A 20,705-nucleotide genomic window follows, 5' to 3' on the forward strand; every position below is an offset into this window, starting at 1 on the left:
GGTAATGAACAGAGGGTGCTTCTCGCAAGAGTCTGACTCATAGTAAGATCTCAGTACATGTCAGCTCTTAGTATTCATGTGCTCTAAGATGTGTACTAACTTAATTTTTCTCCCTATTGCAATTTAGTTATCTAACACTATTTAGATAACTTCACTTCCCTATAGTTACTGAAATTTATCTGATTTTATTTATTTATTTATTTTTGGCTGCATTGGGTCTTCGTTGCTGCCAGCGGGCTTTCTCTAGTTGCGGTGAGTGGGGGCTCCTCTTCCTTGAGGTGCACGGGCTTCTCTTTGCGGTGGCTTCTCTTGTTGCAGAGCATGGGCTCTAGGCGCACAGGCTTCAGTAGTTGTGGTGCACAGGCTTAGTTGCTCTGTGGCATGTGGGATCTTCCTGGACCGGGGCTTGAACCTATGTCCCCTGCATTGGCAGGCGGACTCTCAACCACTGCGCCACCAGGGAATCCCGGCAGGTGGATTCTTAACCACTGCGCCACCAAGGAAGTCCCTATCTGATTTTTATTAAATTATTTGATATGATTGGATTCCATACGGTTTCCCACTGATCTGGATTTCCAGTTTTGTGCCAAGGAACACATTATTGTGATTACTGTTATTTATTATGTTGTTATATTTTATGATATTGTCTTATCATTAGTTATAAAAAGATTTGAGCCAAGTACAGCAATGAAATGGATTTTAAACAATGGCCCCCCGTGGCACACACCAAACAAGGGAAGACTTCTCTGTTGAAGAAAATGAGGCTTCTTAAAGAAGGGACACAGGCCATGACCCTGATGAGATCTCATCGTGGAGACTAAGCTCCCTTTACAAATTATCAGAAGTTATGTTTGAATTTGAACTTGCCCATCTCTTTTGTCTCCTAGTCTGGATGTGTGATTTGACAAATGTGTTGCAAACTTGTGTAGTTGTAATGTGGGTTGCAGCTCTCTGATTATTCATTCCTCAGACACCCATTGAGTTAGCCTGAATCACAGTAAGCTCACTGAGTGTAAATGAGACCAGAATTGATAATTCCAGAGGAATTTGCATTATTCACCAACAGTCTAGGGACATTGGGTTCGCCAGGGCACCGCGCCCAGTGGAACTCACTTGGCCTTAAGTGGTGCAGGTTGGGGGCACCTCCTGCCACAGAGATGCAGGCCTGCCCTCCCCAACTGCCGTAGTTGTCGGTGTCTTTCTTGGGGTGTTAGGACCGCACTTCCCAACGTTGAGAACCCGTGAATGCCGCGCTTAAAATAACCACCCTCTCTTTCCTTAACCTAGAAATTGGCGGGACCTCGGTTTCGGACCGCGGTAACGGTCCAGGGCCGGCCTAGGCCTTGAGAACGCCGGGAAGCTCTGGGTCCGGGCGCGGCGCGGCGCGGAGAGGGTTAAGGCGGCGGGGGCGGGCCTCGCGGGCCGGACTCCTGGCCCTTTGTTAACAGGCGCGTCCGGAGCGGAGACCGAGACGCGGCCGCGGCCACGGGCGGGCGCGCGGGGCGGCGGGGAGGCGGCATGGCGGGGCCGCGGGGGCCCGGGAGGGCAGGCGGGGCCAGCCGGGAGAGCCGGGCTTGAGCCGCGCCGCGGAGCCAGCCCAGGGCGCCGGCCTCGACGCCGCCGGCACGCGAAAATGTTGGAAATTTGCTTGAAGTTGGTGGGCTGCAAATCCAAGAAGGGGCTCTCGTCCTCCTCCAGCTGTTACCTGGAAGGTAAGCGCGGGGCCGGCGCCGGGACTGGGTCTAGGCGGCCGCGTGTCCGCCGCCGGGCCTTCCTAGGCCTCGCCCGCCCGCGCGCGTTCCCTCCTCTTCCTCTCCCTCCCTCTCCCTCCCTCTCCCTTTCTCGCCCTTTCTCTTTTTCCCTCTTTCTCTTTCTTTCCCTCGCCCGCCCCTGGGCGCTGCCGCGAGCCGAGAGGGTGCGGGGCTCCGGCCCCCGCGCGCTCACCGCGGCAGAGCCCATGTCGGGAGGGCGAAGTCGCGGGCCCTGGGCTGCGGGGCTCTGCCCGAAAGTTGGGGAAAGCAAACTCTACAGGCCTGAACGACCTTGTGAGCCCACGTTGTGGAATTTACACCGTTAATTAGGAATTATGTGTCAAAAAGGTCAACCCGTGTTTGTGAAACATATGATTTTCATTAAGTCTCGTGTACAAAGAGCACACGGCTCTACCATTTATGGATACAGAATTTCAAGTGATCTTCCTACTCCCCCCCCCGCGCCTTATCTACGGACCACGAAGAGGTCTTAGGAATTCTCTCACTTTTGCGGGGCGAAAAGAAAAGTTACCCCGCATTTTAAGAAGGCATTTTGAATGAGTCCAGGGTACTTGGGAGGGAGGAGGATAACCTCCTGTTAAGTTCCTTCGGTAAGGCCTCAGAGCCCGGAGCGGTTCACTTTCGCTCTCTTTCCATTCTACTCTCCTTTTCTTCTCTAATCCCATTTTTTTCTTTTCTGTTTATTTGTCTTTGTTTTCTGTCTTAGTAAGGTGACAACTGAAAAAAAAAAAAAAGCTCCAATTGAGTATGATGAGTGGACCTCATTTTGTAGCTTCAGGGTGAATCTGAAATTTATCTGATTTGGGGACTGGTCATCCCAGACTGCTTGCTTTCAGCAGAAAGGCTAATTGTACTTCAGAGATGTAATCCTGCTTGCATTTGTTTGTCATTTTCATTCAGGACTTGAAATAGGAATAGAAATGTAAAGCTCATTTTAGAACAAGTAGAATTTTTGCTGCCGTAGTGCCATGAAGTTGTAATGTTTTTCTTTTTAAAATGAAGGCGAAGTAAACGGAGACCTTGTTAATCGTCTAACCTAGTTTTCTTTTCTTTCCAACTTTTTGACTTGAGGGCCTGCCTGAAGTCACGTACATGTGCAGCTCAAACCATAAACTCCAGTGATACAGGTGCCCCTCTTGCCGTGAGATGTGTATGTTGTTAGCCCAAGGTTAGTCCCTTGGAGAAGATGCATCCAGATGGAGTGGGCTCACAAAATCTAGCATTTAGAGGGGAAGATGGTTTATTTGTCCCTAAAAGTTGGCATCTGAGCAGCCAGAATCATCTTCAGTTAATATGTTGCTTACTTTCCAAGTTGCTCAAAATTCTGGACACATTCTCATTTACATCTGTAACGAGTTAGTGTTAGGCATTACCATCTCCATTTTGCAGATGGATACTTACGGCAGAGTAGATGAATGGGCTTTTGTAACTGCAGTGATGGAAGAAAGGTTAGGTCACAGCAATGCTGTGACATTGTTTTGTTTTCCTGGGAGTAAACAGGAGATTCAGTTCTTACCTGGCTGGTCTAATTATTGTTTTGGGGGAGGGGAGACAAAATCCAATGCGTCTTATTCCAGCATGTCTTGAAATAATGTTGACTGTCAAGTCTCAAAAAAAAAAAAAATTCTGATTACAGCAGACTGCCTTGCATTAAGGCTTCATCTAGGAAGGTATCACTCTAGGAATTCTTTTTTGTGACTGAGTTTTCCTTCTTTCATTGTTATGGTTAATCGGAGAAAGTAAATGGAATTACTGTTTTGTAGTTGAGAGAATTTAACAAACCTCAGTGATCGTTTCTTAAAGACTGGATGTGCTATTAGTCGCTTGGGAAAAACACTTGCCAACATCTGGATAAGTAATCCAGGCTTTTTGTTTTTACTGACATCCTCAATCAATCAGTCAGTGTTTAATTGACATGCACTAGGGACCCAGGCATCCCGAGTCACGGAGAAAATTGAATATGGTCAAGTTTTCCATTCTATCAGAGAAAGTTCAGCCATAAGTGCAACTTGATCACGCATCTGTTGCTACTTGGGCCTAGCTGTCAAAGCAACAATTATTAAATGCTTACTGTGTTCCAAGCACTGTTTCAGCATTCTGTATGATTTAATTTGCTTATTTCTCATGACGGCCCTTTGGTTACTTCCATTTTATAGATGAGGAAGCTGAGGCATCTGAAAGTTAGGAAACATGTCTAAGGTCACAGAGCTAGCACGTGGTGGTGCTGGGATTTGAACCCTTGCTGTCTGGCTCCAAAGAGCCCAGTTTTAGCCAGTATATGCTTTACCAGCTGTGACTGTTTATATCCTTTGGAACTCTCTGTGGATGTTAAAACGGTATCTTCAGAAACACTCTAAAGCCTGAAACAAGGATATTCTTTTTTTCTCTTCTAGAAGCCTAATACTGATAAAAATGATTACCTTTAGCCGTAGATGTATGTTAAAATAGCTGTACATCATAAAAAATTCTAAATAGGAGAGTGAAAAGAAAATTCTATCCTTTATCCAGTTTCCCTACCCAGAAGCCTCACTTGAGTTTCTTGTGTGTCCTTCTAGAAACATTTTATGCATATATAAGCATTTATAGCATTTAAATTTTGTGCTCCAGCTTTGTGAAAGTATATGTTTATAGCAGTAACTATTCACCATGACCACATTTTGCTTTACAATCTTAGGTTTACTTCAAGCACTGAATTTTCTGATTATTTCTTCCCTCTCCTAGAGGTGTGAAAGAAAACATGAACATTAGCCAATTGAATTCTTTTTTTTTCCAGTTTACTTTTATTTATTCATGTATTTGTGTTTGCGTATATGGTGCATGAATGTTGTACATGGGCATGCTAGTTCTGTACTGTGGAATCAAAAACTAATGTCTGTGAAGTGAACTCTTCCTGAACTTTCGAAATTTATTTTAAGGGCCCACTTTTAAACGCTTCTTTTCAGCAGTTAACTTTCTGGTGAATGCTTTATGTGGTGCCAGCCTCACAGATACACTTTTAGAACTTATGCCTCAGAGAAGCTTATGCTCTCTTTCTAAATACCCTCTTCTGAGGTCATCAGATACTTCCCTTGTTTAGTAACAAAGAAAATCTGAAGCTCTTTCTGCAACCAAATAGAAAGCCAGTCAGTCCTTTTCATTTGGGGTTACGTTGAAATTGTTGAGCATTTATGATGTGACAGTTCTTTGGCACCAAGCACTTCATAGACATCCTCACTTCATTCTCATACCAACGCTATGAGGTTTCTAGAGAAGAGGAGGAAGAAGGGCCCCAGTTCACTTTGGTTGGAAATACTTTTGAATTTGGAGTCAGGCGATCCCAGTTTTCATCTCTCAGCTTTTCTGTTTTCTTACTTCTAAAGACCGAGAGAACAAACATTCTGTCCAGCCCACCTTCAAGGATTGTTTTGAGGATCTAGGAGATGATTCAAGGGAAAGTGTTGAGACCAATACAGTGCTAAACGTATGTATTTATACTGATGTGAGGTTCTTTTGAGATGTCCTTAAATCAAGGCAGTGTTATGGCCAGGGTATTGCCAAGGTCCCATTCTCACGTGAAGCGCGCAGCTCTGGAGCCAGCCCGCCTGGGCTCAGGTGCCGGCCGGGACCCAGATGCTGGTGACCATGGGCACATTGCTCTCTGAGCCTGGTGTTCTCATTTTTAAAATAAGGCTCAGAGCAGTCCCTGCCTTCTTGAGTTGGGAGATTCACACGAGAGATTTCATTTAAATTGTTTAGCACAGAGCAAGATGTTTGCAAATGTTACCTGTTGTCATTTTAAGTAAATATTTCACAGTCTAAAATGTTGGCATTGCCAGTTTCTCTAATGGCTGAAGTGTGATGGTAGAATAGAGCTAAACCCACCCATAGTTTTTCTCGTTGTTAAGAAAACAATTTGTTTCCAAGTTTGCTTTGATGCATATAATTAATACTCCCTGTCCTTGGTTTTAAGGAAGAGTATCTAACCTTCCTCTGACCCTTTTTTTTAAAAAAATAAATTTATTTATTTTTTGGCTGCGTTGGGTCTTCATTGCAGCATGTGGGCTTTCTCTAGTTGCGGTGAGCGGGGACTACTCTTTGTTGCGGTGCGCAGGCTTCTCTTGTTGTGGAGCACGGGCTCTAGGCGCACGGGCTTCAGTAGCTGTGGCTCGTGGGCTCTAGAGCGCAGGCTCAGTAGTTGTGGCGCATGGGCTTAGTTGCTCCGCGGCATGTGGGATCTTCCCGGACCAGGGCTCGAACCTGTGTCCCCTGCATAGGCAGGAGGATTCTTAACCACTGCGCCACCAGGGAAGTCCTCTGACCCTTTCTTATTCCCATGGTGAATATTTTAATTGTGGAAGAAAAATCCCATTGGTTCACGGTTGGCATCTTATTTCTTCTCTCTAGAGGCAGTATTTCCACAGCTCCAAACATATGAAAACTGAAAATTTCATACTACTTATTACCTTTATTGCAAAATCAAATAGTAATTTTGCCGGTGCAATCACTGGTCTGAAACAGAAACAGGAAAAATTATTGATGGGTCGGTTTTTAAAATCCATAACATTGTATAACATGATGACTGTAGTTAACAATACTGTACTGTTTATTTGAAAATGGCTAAGAGAGTAGATCTTAAACTTAAAAGTTCTCATCACAAGGAAAGTAATTGGTAACTATGTATGGTGATGGATGTTAACTAAATTTCTTGTGGTAGTCATTTCACAATATATACATATATCAAATCATTATGTGGTACACCTTAAACTCATACAATGTTGTACGTCAATTATCTCTCAATAAAACTGGAAAAAAGGAAAACCAAAAGTATGTATAACAAGAACTGAAGATCAGATGAGACATTGGAAGGATTTAACTTTTCCTCTGTAATGGTGAATCATAATTAAACACCCAGAAGAATGACTTATAAAATAAATTCTTAGGTTAGTTGTGTTTTGTTTTGTTTTGTTTTGTTTTTGCAGTATGCGGACCTCTCACTCTTGTGGCCTCTCCCGTTGCGGAGCACAGGCTCCGGACGCGCAGGCTCAGCGGCCATGGCTCACGGGCCCAGCTGCTCCGCGGCACATGGGATCTTCCCGGACCGGGCCACAAACCCGCGTCCCCTGCATCGGCAGGCGGACTCTCAACCACTGTGCCACCAGGGAAACCCTTGTTTTGTTTTTTACTTTTTTTTAGTGGAAAACTTTTAAACCTGTAACAAAAGCAGACAGCATAATGAACTTCCTTGTACTCATCGCCCATCTTTAACATTTATCACTTATGGTCAGTCTTGTTTTCTTGCCTAAACCATTTGGAAGAATAGCTTGCTAGTTACTGACTTTTGCGAGACTAACTTCGTCCTCGGATAATGACAGTTGTTATTCTCTGAAATCGGTTTTCAAATCCTTCTTTCTTTTTCATTCATTCATTCATTTATGGCTGCGGTGGGTCCTCCTTGCTGTGCGCAGGCTTTCTCTAGTTGCGGCGAGCGGGGGCTACTCTTCGTTGCGGTGTGTGGGCTTCTCATTGCGGTGGCTTCTCTTGTTGTGGAACACGGGCTCTAGGCGCGTGGGCTTCAGTAGTTGTGGCACGCGGGCTCAGTAGTTGTGGCTTGCGGGCTCTAGAGCGCAGGCTCAGTAGTTGTGGCGCACGGGCTTAGTTGCTCCACAGCATGTGGGATCTTCCCGGACCAGGGCTCGAACCCGTGCCCCCTGCATTGGCAGGCGGATTCTTAACCACTGCGCCACCAGGGAAGCCCTCAAATCCTTCTTTCTTAATCCACACCTTCGATACTTTGTTATACTGTGTGTTGGGTGGTGGTGATAGAGAAGACAGACAGAGGGGAGAGATACAGACAGACTGGGAGACAAAGACAAGAAGTCAAGATAAGAGGGAAGGAAAGGGTGGGGGCTGGGACAGGGGCAGAGTGGGGATGGGGGTTGGCAGGGAAGAGATCCAGAGATGAGAAGGAAAAAGAGCCAGATCATGAGAGAGCAGTGCTGGAGACTGAGTGAGACTGACAGACTGACAGACAGGTGGCTTGTGGATGGGTAGCTGGAGGGAGAGCAGGTGAGTCACTTCACCTCTGCTTCCACTTCCTGCCCTCTCAGGTGCACTCGGTACTAGCTGTTTTTCACTCACGTTCAGTGACATAAACTTTAGCCTTATTACTCTTAAATTCTCTTTGGAGACCTAATCCTTATCAGTCTCACCAGGCCTCAAATTTGCCTGATAGCACTGTACATTGAATACCTTAAAATTTAATTTAAAGGCGGGCCATGAGTAGAATTAGCCATTGCTTTTTGGAGCCAAAATGCCTGTTTGGGGGTCATGTTCACTTACTCCAGTTAGCAACAGGAATAATAATGGCTAATGAGACCTTCTGGGGAACTTGCCTGCCATGGGGAAGCCCCTTCACTTAAGTCGGGTCTAAACTGGCCCAGTAGCCTTGATGATGCTTCAAAAGAGAACAGGCATTGTGAAATGAGTGCTTGCAAACCATTCCAGGCCTGGCAGGCAGAGGGGAGGGCTTTCAGTCTGTTGCAAATGGCCTGTGACAGAATAAAAATGCTTTTATGGTTAGCAGGCTCACTGTGGACAGTTTGCATCTGGGCCAGTTACAGGGATCCATGGAACCTTTCTTCGCCCACAGACAAGAAGTGTGTGGAGGCATCGGGATCTCACCGGGTGTCTGCCTGTTAGGAGACTGTAACAAATCCTATTTCTTTTGAAAGCACAGAGAAATGTACTTTCCTGTTACACCTTGTTTTAGGATCTTGGCCGTGGTTTACATTCCATTAAAAAGTTACTGTATTTCCTAGATCTTTATAAAAGTTTTCCTGGTCAGGTTGCATTTGCTTTTCATCTTTACTGTCTGTCATTTCTGCTTTTCTTAATTCAGGTTAACAGATAATTAAGGTGCACTCTTCAATCATGACTTAATATTTTTACCTTCTTGCTAAAGAGAAACAAGTACAGGGTGTTCTTACACCTGAGTTCATTTTAAGAAACACTGAGCGGTGGTGCTGTATGTCCTGCATTGCATTAGGCAGGTGCTGAAGACTCTGATAAGAATGCCTGGTCTCTGCCCCAAAGGAATTCACATTATTGTGGTAACAATAATACGAGAAGGAATAATTATCCTGTAGTGCAGTGCCCTGGTGCCAGGTACCGCTCCCGCATTCGTGCAAAAATTCTCTGCATGCAGTATGCGTTGACCTCTCCTGACGGCCCAGCTAGGTTGAAACCATCGTGCAGTTGAGAAACTGAGGCTCAGAAATTAATATCTTAAAGACATGGTGGACTGAGATTTGAACAAGGCTTGTCCACCCTGGAGCCCAGGCTTACCGTACTGCAAGGGACATGGGAACAGATTCCTTACTGTGTCCCTATCAGACACCAAGTGCTCCCCCCGATGAGGTGAAGGGGAAGTAGTCAACGGGAGGAGAGGCGGTAGGGAGGCAGAAGGACCCGTCAGAGGTTTCCTAGAGGGCGTGAGGGCGCAGGATACGGAGTGGGCTGGGAAGGCATTCCAGGGGCAGTGACTGGCCCTTGTCCAGGTGCACACAGCTGAGGCAGCAACAGGGAAACTGCAAGGCATTTGGGGAGGCTGGGTGAAGAGTGGGTGTCGTGGGGGGGGGGGGAAGGTGCTGCTTCTGGAGCGCCGACTTCTCCTGTAGAGGTGGTGGCAGTAACAAGCCCAGCCGTTTTCTGAGGGCCCCTTTTACTCGCTAGGAGCAGTGTCGCCTGCATTATGGGCAAACTGGCACATCATAGCACTGTTCCTTCTGTTGCCACAGGTGACAGCACGAGTATTGAGAAATGTGACTGAGCGTTGACAGGCAGAGCTGCCTCCCAAGGTTTCTGTTCTGCCTCTTGGCCAGCAGCCATCTCAGTGGGTTTTAACAGAAGAATGACTTGGTCAGATCTGCATTTTAGAACGACTGCTCTGGTGGCAGTGTGGAGGTGGAATGAAGGGGGGGCGTCGAAGGGGGAAACCAGTCAAGGGTGTGGTGGGGCATGGAAAGTACGGGACTGATCAGAGGTTTAGGAGGGAAAGTGGCCAGGCTGTGGGTGTGCACTTACTGGGATGAGAGGGAGGGGAAGGTGTGTGAATGATGGGGTTGAGAATGGATTGAAGACGGTAGGGTGTTATTTTATAGTGGTCTTTATACTTCATTTGCAGTAACTGTAGACTTCTTTGACAGTAGATTCTTAGAAGGTGACACAAAATTCCTTTTATTTTTTTGCTTTCTGGTGGCGGGAGGGGGGCAGGGACTGTGTACCTTCAGAAGGGAGCACTGTGTATCTGGACTGCCGATGGGGACAGAGGTTAGGATGGAGAATTCTGTTTTCTAAAATTGGCTAGGAACATTATAATGTAAAAAGATTCCCAGACACAGTTAGACCTTGGGCTAATTTAAATAACTTTATTTTTTAACTTTTTATTTTTTAAAGGAGATTTCTCTAAGAAACCCATTTAATTTATTACCTACAATGCCCCTAAGTGGGAAGTAATACAACTGCATTTATCTAAAAAGAAAACTGAGTAATGCGGGCTTTGCGCTAATTTATTGCAGCCCCCTTTCTAGGCCCCTCTCCCTGTCAGGTTGCTGGGGTTCTAGTGAACCAAATCTGTAGTGTAGCAGTTGTGAACCTGCAAGGCCCTCGGGGTCTCGTGTGGAATTCGGAGCCTCCATGTCCTTGGATGGAAAAATATTAAAACTTTATTTCACTAAACATAACTGAAAATTAGTATATTATTCTTTTTGAATGTAGGTAACAAACCACAGTAATATTAGCAGTACTTGTGACGTTGCCACCAGTAGAAATCAGATATTTTCATATCATGTAACAATTGTAATTATTACTTACACTCATTACTACTTTGAACTGACAGTAGCTACTACTAGAGCTTGTTATTTAAGGTGTTAATAAAGGAGCATATATTTAATGCATTAATAAAGAAGCACCGTATCACAAATTACTTCTTTAAAAATATTTTGAGGACTGTTTCAATAGAGTTGTTTTCCTTTGCAGTGCTGCATAGGTATTTGATGCATTTACAAACTGTATTCTGAGAAGGAGTCCCTGGACATCACCAGAGGGTCCACAACACAGCCCAACTGAAGACCCCTCCCTTAGTAGCCTTGATGTGTCAGGCTATAGCCTTGGGTCCCGGTGTTAACCCTGCTTCTCTTGCCAGGCACGGTCTGGTTCAGGGTCCACCTCCTTCCTACTGAGCTCGCCCCCCTCACAACTCCTGGCCCTCAGTGTCTGTGTCCTTATCAATTAATCTGCAGGACAGCGCCCATCTTCTATTAGACTTTTGCTTTGAGGGTGTGTCAGTTTTCATGAACTGTGTTTCTCCCACAAGGAGCAGAGGCTGTGTGATGATTCCTTGCATCGTTACCACGTTGCCCTACCCCTGCTCCCCAGCAGCTGACACAGTGTTTTGGGGCGCTGGGAACATTTTGTTCAGAGTGAGAACTTAATGCCAAGGCTATATTCAGCTAAACTTGTTTTTTTTTTTAAATAATTTTAACTGCTCCGGGTGAGGGTGTAAAATACAAAACAAAGGACCATGTAGAATGTAGATAAAATGGCTTTCATCGAGTTCAGATTGTGGGAAACAATACTTTTCCTCTAAGCTCATATCATAAAAAGTTGTATTAGACTGTTAAATAGTCTGAGCGTGATCTCCTCAGCTGGAACCGAGTATGAAGTAAAACGCGAAGGCTGCCTTCTTTTCTGAAGGACCTGTTTTATAGATTTTTAAATTACAGAGGTTCCTTGAGCTAGAGCATAATAATGAAGGGCCCACAAAGGAAATAAGACTAAAGCAACCAGGGTTTCAATGACTGAATGTGAGCAAAAGTGAAGGGAATGTTTATCACCCGCGACTCGCCCCACGCTCGCGCCCCTCCCCCACCCTGAACCCCAGTGAGAGCCCCAGTGTGGATAGTAATGACTGTCACAGAGCTGGCTGCTCTCACTCTAGAAGGAACCGTGACCTTGGGCACGAGCGCCAACAGGAAGGTGGGAAGCTTCCCAGGGATGTTTTTCCTGGAGGTGAAGTCTCCCCTCCCCTCCCCTCCCCTCCCCTCCCCTCCCCTCGGGACTGCAGTAGCACATTACTTCCTCCTGCTTTTTGCCAGTGGCAGCTCCAGCAGCAGCCCCTGAAAGTCTAGACAGATATGCCATATGGGAGAATCTTTTGTAAACATTTTTGATCAGTGACTCACAACTTTAAGAAAGGATTATCTTTGTATAGAATGCTCTTTAAATTGTACTTTAAAGACCCAAGCTATTTTCTTAGAATACTGTCCAAATAAGTTAATCACGCACAGATCCAGTGCATTCTACGGCATTGTTCTTACAGAATTTTCAGTTTGCTATTCTCATAGTTGGAGCCATAGCTTTTTAGAGCTTTGGAGGCATTTTTTTAGATAGCACCATTCTTGGTATATGACTTTTCCTGAGTTTTGTTGGTGAGTAGGAACCTTTTCATTAAAGATGTGGTGAAATAACAAAAGGATTTTCAATGAGATGGGAGACATTTTTGAAGATATAAAAAATATTTTAAAAATGTAACTCAGGATGCTGCAGAAAACGTTAACTAAACTTTTTAAGATTTTTAAGAATAATAGATGCTAAGATTCCTTTTTCCACTGGCAGAACAGAAGAGGGGAGCTGTTTGGGGCATCCTTTTTTAATGAATCCTTTAGGGGGCCTAACCTGGGACTGGCAGGAAGTTCATGTATTAAGCAAGGAAGATTTAAGTACATTCTGCAACTTTGGCCTTGTAAACTGTGATCATTTTTAAGGTTGACAAGCATAGTTCACTGTGAAATGAAGCAAGGAACTTGGCATTTATACATTGTGAGTCAATTTTGACATCAGCCTGGATTGGGAATTCACTGGAAGGTTTTGGTGTTCGACTGTGGCTACACTTAAGTGTCTCGATCCAGAGGCAAGCATGAGCAATACTTCCCTTTGGGCTTTGGCCATTAATTTGTGGAATGGAGCAAGAATTGGAGAGGAAAATTGAAAGGCTGCCTTGGATTTCCTGACGTCCTGTTGAATCAAAAAGCTGTGGGAGGCCCTTTCCTTCCTGACAAAGGCCTCATCCCTTCACATGAAATTCTCAGCATCTGTCTCCACGTTAGGGACAGTCCCTCTTTAACCCATACTTTTAAGTCGACAGTCAACCCTGAGCCAGTATCTGTGTTCTGCCTATTCCAGGTGTTTTCCAGGCTACTTCCCCTGATTATGTAACTTTGATAAAATCCAGATGCTGCAGAATGTTTGATAGAAGAGGTCAAATGGCATTTGAGAAGAAAAGCATTTCTGTATTCATGACTTTGCTTTAATTTCCTGTGTAGGCCTGGTCCGCGCAAGTCGTGTGCTCATGGCCACGAAGTTGGGACACTGGAGGGGAATGCACACATACTTTTTCAGGACAGCTTGAGGAGATTCCCTCCCCACCCTGTGTACTTTTTCATGTTAGACGATCAATTATATAAGTGTCCGCTGGCTTCTATATATGACAGGTTTTTTAATTTTTGTAATTGTTTTCTGATTATAAAAACAATCCACGTTCATTGTGAGAAATATGCCAAAATACAGAAAAGAATAAAGAAAACTTAAAATGTTCGTAATCCCACCACCCCAAGTTAAATTACTGTTAATGGTACTGTTAACATACTACCATGCATTAACTACTGTTCACATTTTGATATAGTTCCTTCTGGACTTTTTTTCAATTTTTATGAAATGGGGGATTGTTATAGTATATTTCCAAGTTATTAGATATTTTTTCCAAAAATATTTTGAATGGCTTTACGAATGTATTCTATTTTATCGATGGACCACGAACTAACTTATCTCGTGTTGCTAAATATTGTGTACCTTTCCTTTTCTGTGCTGTTACTTAAAAATCAGTATATACAAATCATTGTGTGGGTCTCCTGGGATAAATTCCTAGCAGTATGTCAAAGGTGATGGAATTCTTTAAAGACTCAGTTCGGTTTACATTTCCAGTTTTTCTCCTAAAATGTTACAGCAATATCTATACCAACTATTAGCATTGTATGAGAGTGCCCATTTCATTGAAGTTTTACCCTGTTAGCCTCAAGAAAATGTCCCTGCCCAATTTCATGGAGAATTTGCTTTGAAATTCATGAAAGACATGAAAGCATGTCTACCCTCTTTGATTATTAGGAGGGTAGACGTGCTTTCTGTGTTTAACGGTAATTTAAATTTCCCGTGTGCTGCTTATTCCTAGTTTTGGTCTATTTTTCCATAGAGGAGGGTTTTATCTTTTCCTTTTGATATGCAAGAGTTCTTTTATGTTAAGAATCCTTTGCCTTGGACATATATACACTACCAAACGTAAAATAGATAGCTAGTGGGAAGCAGCCGCATAGCACAGGGAGATCAGCTCGGTGCTCTGTGACCACCTGGAGGGGTGGGATAGGGAGGGTGGGAGGGAGGGAGACGCAAGAGGGAAGAGATATGGGAACATATGTATAACTGATCCACTTTGTTATAAAGCAGAAACTAACACACCATTGTAAAGCAATTATACTCCAGTAAAGATGTTAAAAAAAATAAATGAGTAAAGAAAAAAAAAAAAAGAATCCTTTGCCTAATAATTTTACTTAATATCGACGTAACGACAGTAGAAGCTCTTTTGACTTGCTTTCACCGAACTGACTTGCTGAAGCGACCAGCGGCTCGGCTTCCTTCATAACACATGCCTCTCTGGTGCCCATGGGGTAGGGCAGCCGCTCCACTACCACACATTGCTCCCACCACCTGAGTCACAGCCACACCCAGAGCCACTTGTGTTTCTTTCTACACCTCTTTATTTCAGATACACTTGTTGCTTTAATTACTTGGTTAATATGAAACCAGTGAAATCCAAATGTGAACAGAGATTTGTCTCTATGAAAATTTAAGTGAATGTTTTAGATAGCCTCTGTAAATGCAGGTAACTTTTTAAAAATTGCTACAGGACTAGGTGTGAGTGACACACCTATAAACATTGGAAGGGATTGTACTGGGATGACATATCGAATGGCTCCAGCTTCTTCTTCCACCTGTAGGAAGCTGAAGTGAGATGATGCATTATAGGTAGGATGGTAAGACAACATCCAACTGTAAACACATACCCACACTCAAAAGGACAGTCCTTGGCCCTGTTGTCAAGACTAGCAAATCAGTGTACATTCAGGTGGGGTTAGGGGATCACAGATTTTAATTTTCAAAAATTCCCTGCTTTGACCAGGTTTTTTTGGTTAATCGGTCAGTCTGTGATCACGATGGCACTAGATACACTTTTAGAGCTGCTGTAAGTAAGTACTCAGAGAACAGGGCCTAACGCATCACTAAGCCTTTTGCACATTCTAGGAAATGGTAGTGTTACAAGGCGCTCTTCCTTGAAATTATCTTTGCCCTCAAGATTCATAAAACGAAATTACCAAGCACAGTAGTGACGTAATTGGGGATTTTCTCTTTTAGAAAAACAATTCCTGAAGGTTCACTATAGTCAGTAGTACAAAAGCTAGAATTGAGAGGCCTTCTTATTTATGTTCTATTGGTTTATTCCAAAGAGATAGTTTAAAGAATGCTTGTTTCTGAAAGTTCCCCAGTTGTGTTCCTGGAAGTTAGGCTAGTCTCTCAGATGTATCAGGTACCTCCAGTGTCTTTTTTGAAGGGAGTGCTGCAGAATCACGCCCATCCCTGAGCTGGGTGTTACTGCCCAAGAAAAGATGTTTGGGGGTCCTCTAAATCCATAAAAAGGGAAATTTAAAACAATTTTGTTCTGTTGCCATTTATGTTTGGTGTAAACAGATGGTAGGTCTTTCCATTCTTCTCAAATTAGAATTTTCCCCTTTCCCCCTTTTTAAAAGTTTGATCTCTTAGCCATAATATTCTATAACTGTTAAGATCTACTTGGAGTAGATTTGCTGGCGTGAAAGGACCCATGGAGAGTTTGAACATAGTTCAAAAAAAAAAAGAACGACAAGAAAAACCTTCAGGAAAAAATATTGAACTGTATTTAACCCTGCAGTGAGTAATAGTCACACATTCCTAACGTAAAAGATGTTGATTGGTTTTCAACTTTTAGAATCTACCTATAGACAAAAATGAAAGACTTTATTAAAGAATAGAAGAACAGAATTTCTTTTACACAAAGTGGAAGGAAATGTAAAGAAGGCCATACTTTGAGTGTAGAGGGGGGAAAGCTGGAAGGAAGGGGGTAGGATGTTAATATCCTTATCTTGTGAGGTAAATAGTTGAGAGAGATGGCCTCTAGCAGGAAGAAAAAGAAATAAAAGTGTAAGTCTGTTACGGAAAATGCAAAGGTGACCAGTAGAGGCTGGTGCAGGAGGGATGGGGGGGAGAGGGAACAGCGATTATAATGATACAGCTTCTGTTCAGAGAGATGGAGGTGGTCACCAAGAAAACAGCTGTTGCCTCTGGGTGTAGAGGGGAGTGGGATGGAAACTGTTTGTCCTTCATTATAAGCTCTTCGGCACTATTTGACTTTTAAATTATGTACGTTTATTAACTTTCCTACATTTAAAAATGTTTTAAAGCAAGAAACTTTTGCTCCATGTTATAACATAAGCAACGGCAAAGACGTGTGAGGATGGACTGTCTCTGTTTCTAGTTGAATTTTTTGAATTAGTGAACTTAAAAAGTTTAAACCATTTGGGAACGGTAGTTACCACTCTGGAATGCAAATATTTAGGGTTTTTCACAAGATTTGGGAAAGGAAGAGTCCATTTTTTTAATCACCTTTCTGATTAATAGCTAATAATACGTGCAGATGTTAAGAAATGGAATAAATTAAGAATATATATAATGTTGGATACACAGACTTTTTTGCTCCTGAGAATAAAACTTTCTTCCCTGTTTCTTTCTTCTGTTTCTCTCTTTCTCTTCCAGAAGCCCTTCAGAGGCCAGTAGCATCTGACTTCGAGCCCCAGGGTCTGAGCGAAGCAGCTCGTTGGAACTCTAAGGAAAACCTTCTCGCTGGTCCCAGCGAAAATGACCCCAACCTTTTCGTTGCACTGTATGATTTTGTGGCCAGTGGGGATAACACTTTAAGCATAACTAAAGGTAAAATATCTGTGGGCAGCTGGTGATGGTTGCAAGAGACAGAAATCCGGGGAAGCCGGAGCCGGACTGGCTGCCCCTTTGCTGGCGGAAAGAGCAGCTTTAGTTTGGAATGCAGAGAGACCCGAAAAACTAACAGCATCCTTACAAGCGTCACTTTTCCTTAAGGAGAAGAGTTCCTGCATAGTTCTTGGCAAAAACAGAGCTTTCCCTATTTTATATTGAAAAAGACATCTGGACCAAACACTGAAAACACTTTTTTTTTTTTTTTTTTTTAAGAAAAAGTATCTTTCCACTAAAAGCTTCCTTATATTAGAAACAAAGCACTTGAGTAATAGATTTATAAAAACTGAGGCTATATATTTATCTGCATATTCAGTATAAACAGGAAGCTTCATACTCATACGCTTGTAAATACATATATTTATGTGGACTTGTTAAAATGCAATAGGTATTTAGGAATTTGGAGATCTTTAGTAATCATAGAAGAGTATATGAGAATGAACGAATTAGCTTCTAAAACTGATATGTCTGATTTGGTTCTTTTCTTCTAAGGTGAAAAGCTCCGGGTCTTAGGCTACAATCACAATGGGGAATGGTGTGAAGCCCAAACTAAAAATGGCCAAGGGTGGGTCCCAAGCAACTACATCACGCCAGTCAACAGTCTGGAGAAACATTCCTGGTACCATGGGCCCGTGTCCCGCAACGCCGCTGAGTACTTGCTGAGCAGTGGGATCAATGGCAGCTTCTTGGTTCGGGAGAGCGAGAGCAGTCCTGGGCAGAGGTCCATCTCACTGAGATACGAAGGGAGGGTGTACCACTACAGGATCAACACTGCTTCTGATGGCAAGGTAGGGGGCCCCAGGCAGGGGAGCCGACGGGCCAGGGTGGGGACAAGAGGTCCTGCCGCTAGGTTGATAAGGTTTTGCAACAAAGCTCAACCAAGAAGATGTTTGAAACAGCAGGCATCATCCCACTGGCCTTGTTAAAGACCCTCCGTTGAGGACCGATCGTGTGACGTTACAAGTCCACAGGCTGATGTGGTTCTCTAATTGTCCTGCTGGAGTTTGGTTATCAGCAGGTTCATAAGATAAGTGGATCGTCTGCTGGGCTTTGGACGTATTTCTTACACTAAGACTCTTCCTTTTTAAAAAAAATCTCTTATTATGAAAGTAATTTATCCTAAGTGAGGAAAATTCACACAATAGATGGTTATTTTTAAAGTGAAAGACCACCTTAATAGCACCTCCCCCAAACAAGTCTGGTACGTGGCTTTCTTTCTATAGATAAAATCACATTTGTGTGTGTGTGTGTGTGTGTGTGTGTGTGTGTATAATACATATATACACACAGTTTTTAAACAAAAATGGGATCACGTCATACCCGTATATTTCCAAACCCGAACTGTAGTTTTGTAAAGGAGTTGATATATATGGTTTTGTGGTCATCATATAAACAGTCATTAAGAGTCCGTGAAGGGAAGGGAGAAATTAACATTTACTGAGTTCCTACTGTTTGCTGGGGCATTTTTCAGTCTTCATTTCTTTTAAACCTCACGTTAGTCCTCAGGGCAGATACTGCTTTCAGCTGCATTTTTGCATTAAAGAAATGAAGGCTTAGAGGGATAAAATTTCTTGCTGAAGATCACATAGTGAGTAATTGATGGGAACTAGGCTCAGATTCCACTGTCTGCTCCACTGCACCATGCTGTCGTTGAGGGTGTAGGTAGGTGGATTGTCGGGATGGGCCCAGATGGTGTATGTATTTTTTTAATAATATGTAATGCATGCACATGGTTTAAAAAAAAAAAAATGAATTGCCGTGAAACATAATTCTGTCTCCTAATTCAGTTCCCCTGCCCAGAGGCAACCACTGGGACCAGTTTCTTGCAGAGTTCCCCAGTATATATATGTTTATATTTTTAAAAAAAACACAAATGATGCATAATCTACACTGTTCTGCATCTTGCTTTTCCCACCTGATAATATATTTTGGAGATTGTTTTATGGCAGCACATTCAGAGCTGCCTCATTCTTATTAATGACTGCCTAGCATGGATGGACCATCATTTATTCAAACAGTCCCCTGCTGGCCGACTTTTAGGCTGTTTCCAATCTTTTGCTGTTATAAATAATGCTGTTGTAAAGTGGATTTCAAACCTTTAAAAAAAAATAGCCCACTGTAAAAAAAAAAAAGTTTTACATCACCATCCAGTACACACACTAGGAACAGAAGGTTCATGAAACCCTACTTACTCTTACTGTACGTAATGCATTCTGATACTTTATATACCATTCTGTTCTGTTTCATTTTTTTTGAAACTCCTGGTCACGATGCACTGAGTTTATTTCATAGACCCACTAGTGGGTCACGACTGGCATTTTGAAAATACACTGCACATACTTCTTTGTGTCCAGTCCAAGCATATGCAAGGTAAGTTGCTAGAACTGATTGGAGTTTATGTGTATTTAAAGCTTGTGTAGATATTGCCAAATTACTTTCTTTAGAAATTGTACAGATGTGTTTTCTCACCAGCAATGCTGTGAGAGTGCGTGTTTCCCCTTCCCCTCATCAGCAGTATATTCTCAGACTTGTAAAAACATCCCTGTCACTGACTGGTAAAGATGGTATCTCATTATGTTTAATATACCTGTGCTTCCTATGCCATTTACTAAACTCATCCTTTCCTGTGTATTTGAGGTATACCAAATTTGCATATGTATTTAGGTCTGCTCTCTTCCATTGGTCTGTCTGTTCATATGCCAGAATCACACTTTTAATTGTTATGGCTTTATAATATGTTTTAATATCTGGTAGGGCTAGTTTAGTTCCTTTTTTTTTTTTTTTTTTTTTTTTGGGGCCGTGCCATGCGGGGGGGGCATGCAGGATCCTAGCCCCCCCCACCCCCCAATGACCAGGGATCGAACCCACGCCCCCTGCAGTGGAAGCGCAGAGTCCTAACTACTGGGAAGTAGTGGGAACTCCTGGGGACTGGGAAGTCCCTAGTTCCCATTTCTTAATCTTGCTAGCATTTTCATGGCTCTCCTCGCACATTCATTTGTACCATACAAATGCACAATACGTTTCTTTCTTCAGTGTTCTTATCTGTTGTTTTTTCCACATGTCTCAAAGTCTCCTGGCTAGAGTCCTTATTGCCAGTATCTGATCCTTTTCGTCATTGCACATGTCTTTATACCAGCACTGTAGTCTGTAGGACGGACAGCATAGTCTGCCTTCGATGTGTGACCAGAGGTCGGCATCATCAATGTGCTTTTCACGTCACTGTTCTCGTCCCCGATGTGGAACTAGGTCCTCCGTTCTGGGGGATGTATTCCAGGGCGCTGGGCCCTTTGAAACCTTGGCTTCAGACCACAAGGGTGCCTTTTTAGTGAATTAGAACACCAGAGTGCGCCGCCCATGAGGGAGGTGATTTCTTGGAGCTGACAGCTTGCTTCCCATCTGTGCCGTTTATCCAGGGCGAGCCCCGCTGCACCACGGTAATCAGTTGAGGTTTGTCCTGAACAGGATAATGGTTCCTTTTCCCTGGAGCTGTTTAATCAGCGTCCTTGGAACGGATGCAGGCAGGCATGATCTAGTCTGACAACTCATTAGCTGGGGGTTGGTCTAAAATATGGTTAAAAGGGGGAGAGCAAAGCCTACGTGGATACATGATCTGCAGAATTTGAGAGTCATCTGACGAGGAAGCTGAGCCCTCTGTCTAAAATCTCATGTGTGCCAGGTGGTTCCCTTCATTCCAGGTAGGGCACAAGGAACCCATTTGATCAGGCTGTATCCGCTACTCATCAGAGTGACCTGGGCATCTTGCCC

At 43.5% G+C, this 20,705-nt stretch overlaps 1 protein-coding gene across 3 annotated transcripts in view; it reads left to right on the top strand.

Annotated features, from left to right (window-relative positions):
- The window catches only part of ABL1 (ABL proto-oncogene 1, non-receptor tyrosine kinase), a 133,225-nt gene that overhangs the window by 87,021 nt on the left and 25,499 nt on the right, over positions 1-20,705 (top strand). For 2 of the 3 annotated variants that reach the window (XM_022578440.3, XM_089913874.1), the window contains exons 2-3: positions 16,707-16,880; positions 17,433-17,728. In XM_022578440.3, the coding sequence (XP_022434148.2) occupies positions 16,707-16,880; positions 17,433-17,728 (470 nt within the window). Of the gene's footprint in view, positions 1-1,465; positions 1,713-16,706; positions 16,881-17,432; positions 17,729-20,705 lie in introns of those variants that run through there. The other variant, XM_022578441.3, reaches the window with a different exon arrangement.

Source organism: Delphinapterus leucas, chromosome 6 (assembly GCF_059928025.1).
Source record: "Delphinapterus leucas isolate spDelLeu-1000000601 "Yukka" chromosome 6, BTC_Dleu_Yukka2, whole genome shotgun sequence".
NCBI lineage: Eukaryota > Metazoa > Chordata > Mammalia > Artiodactyla > Monodontidae > Delphinapterus > Delphinapterus leucas.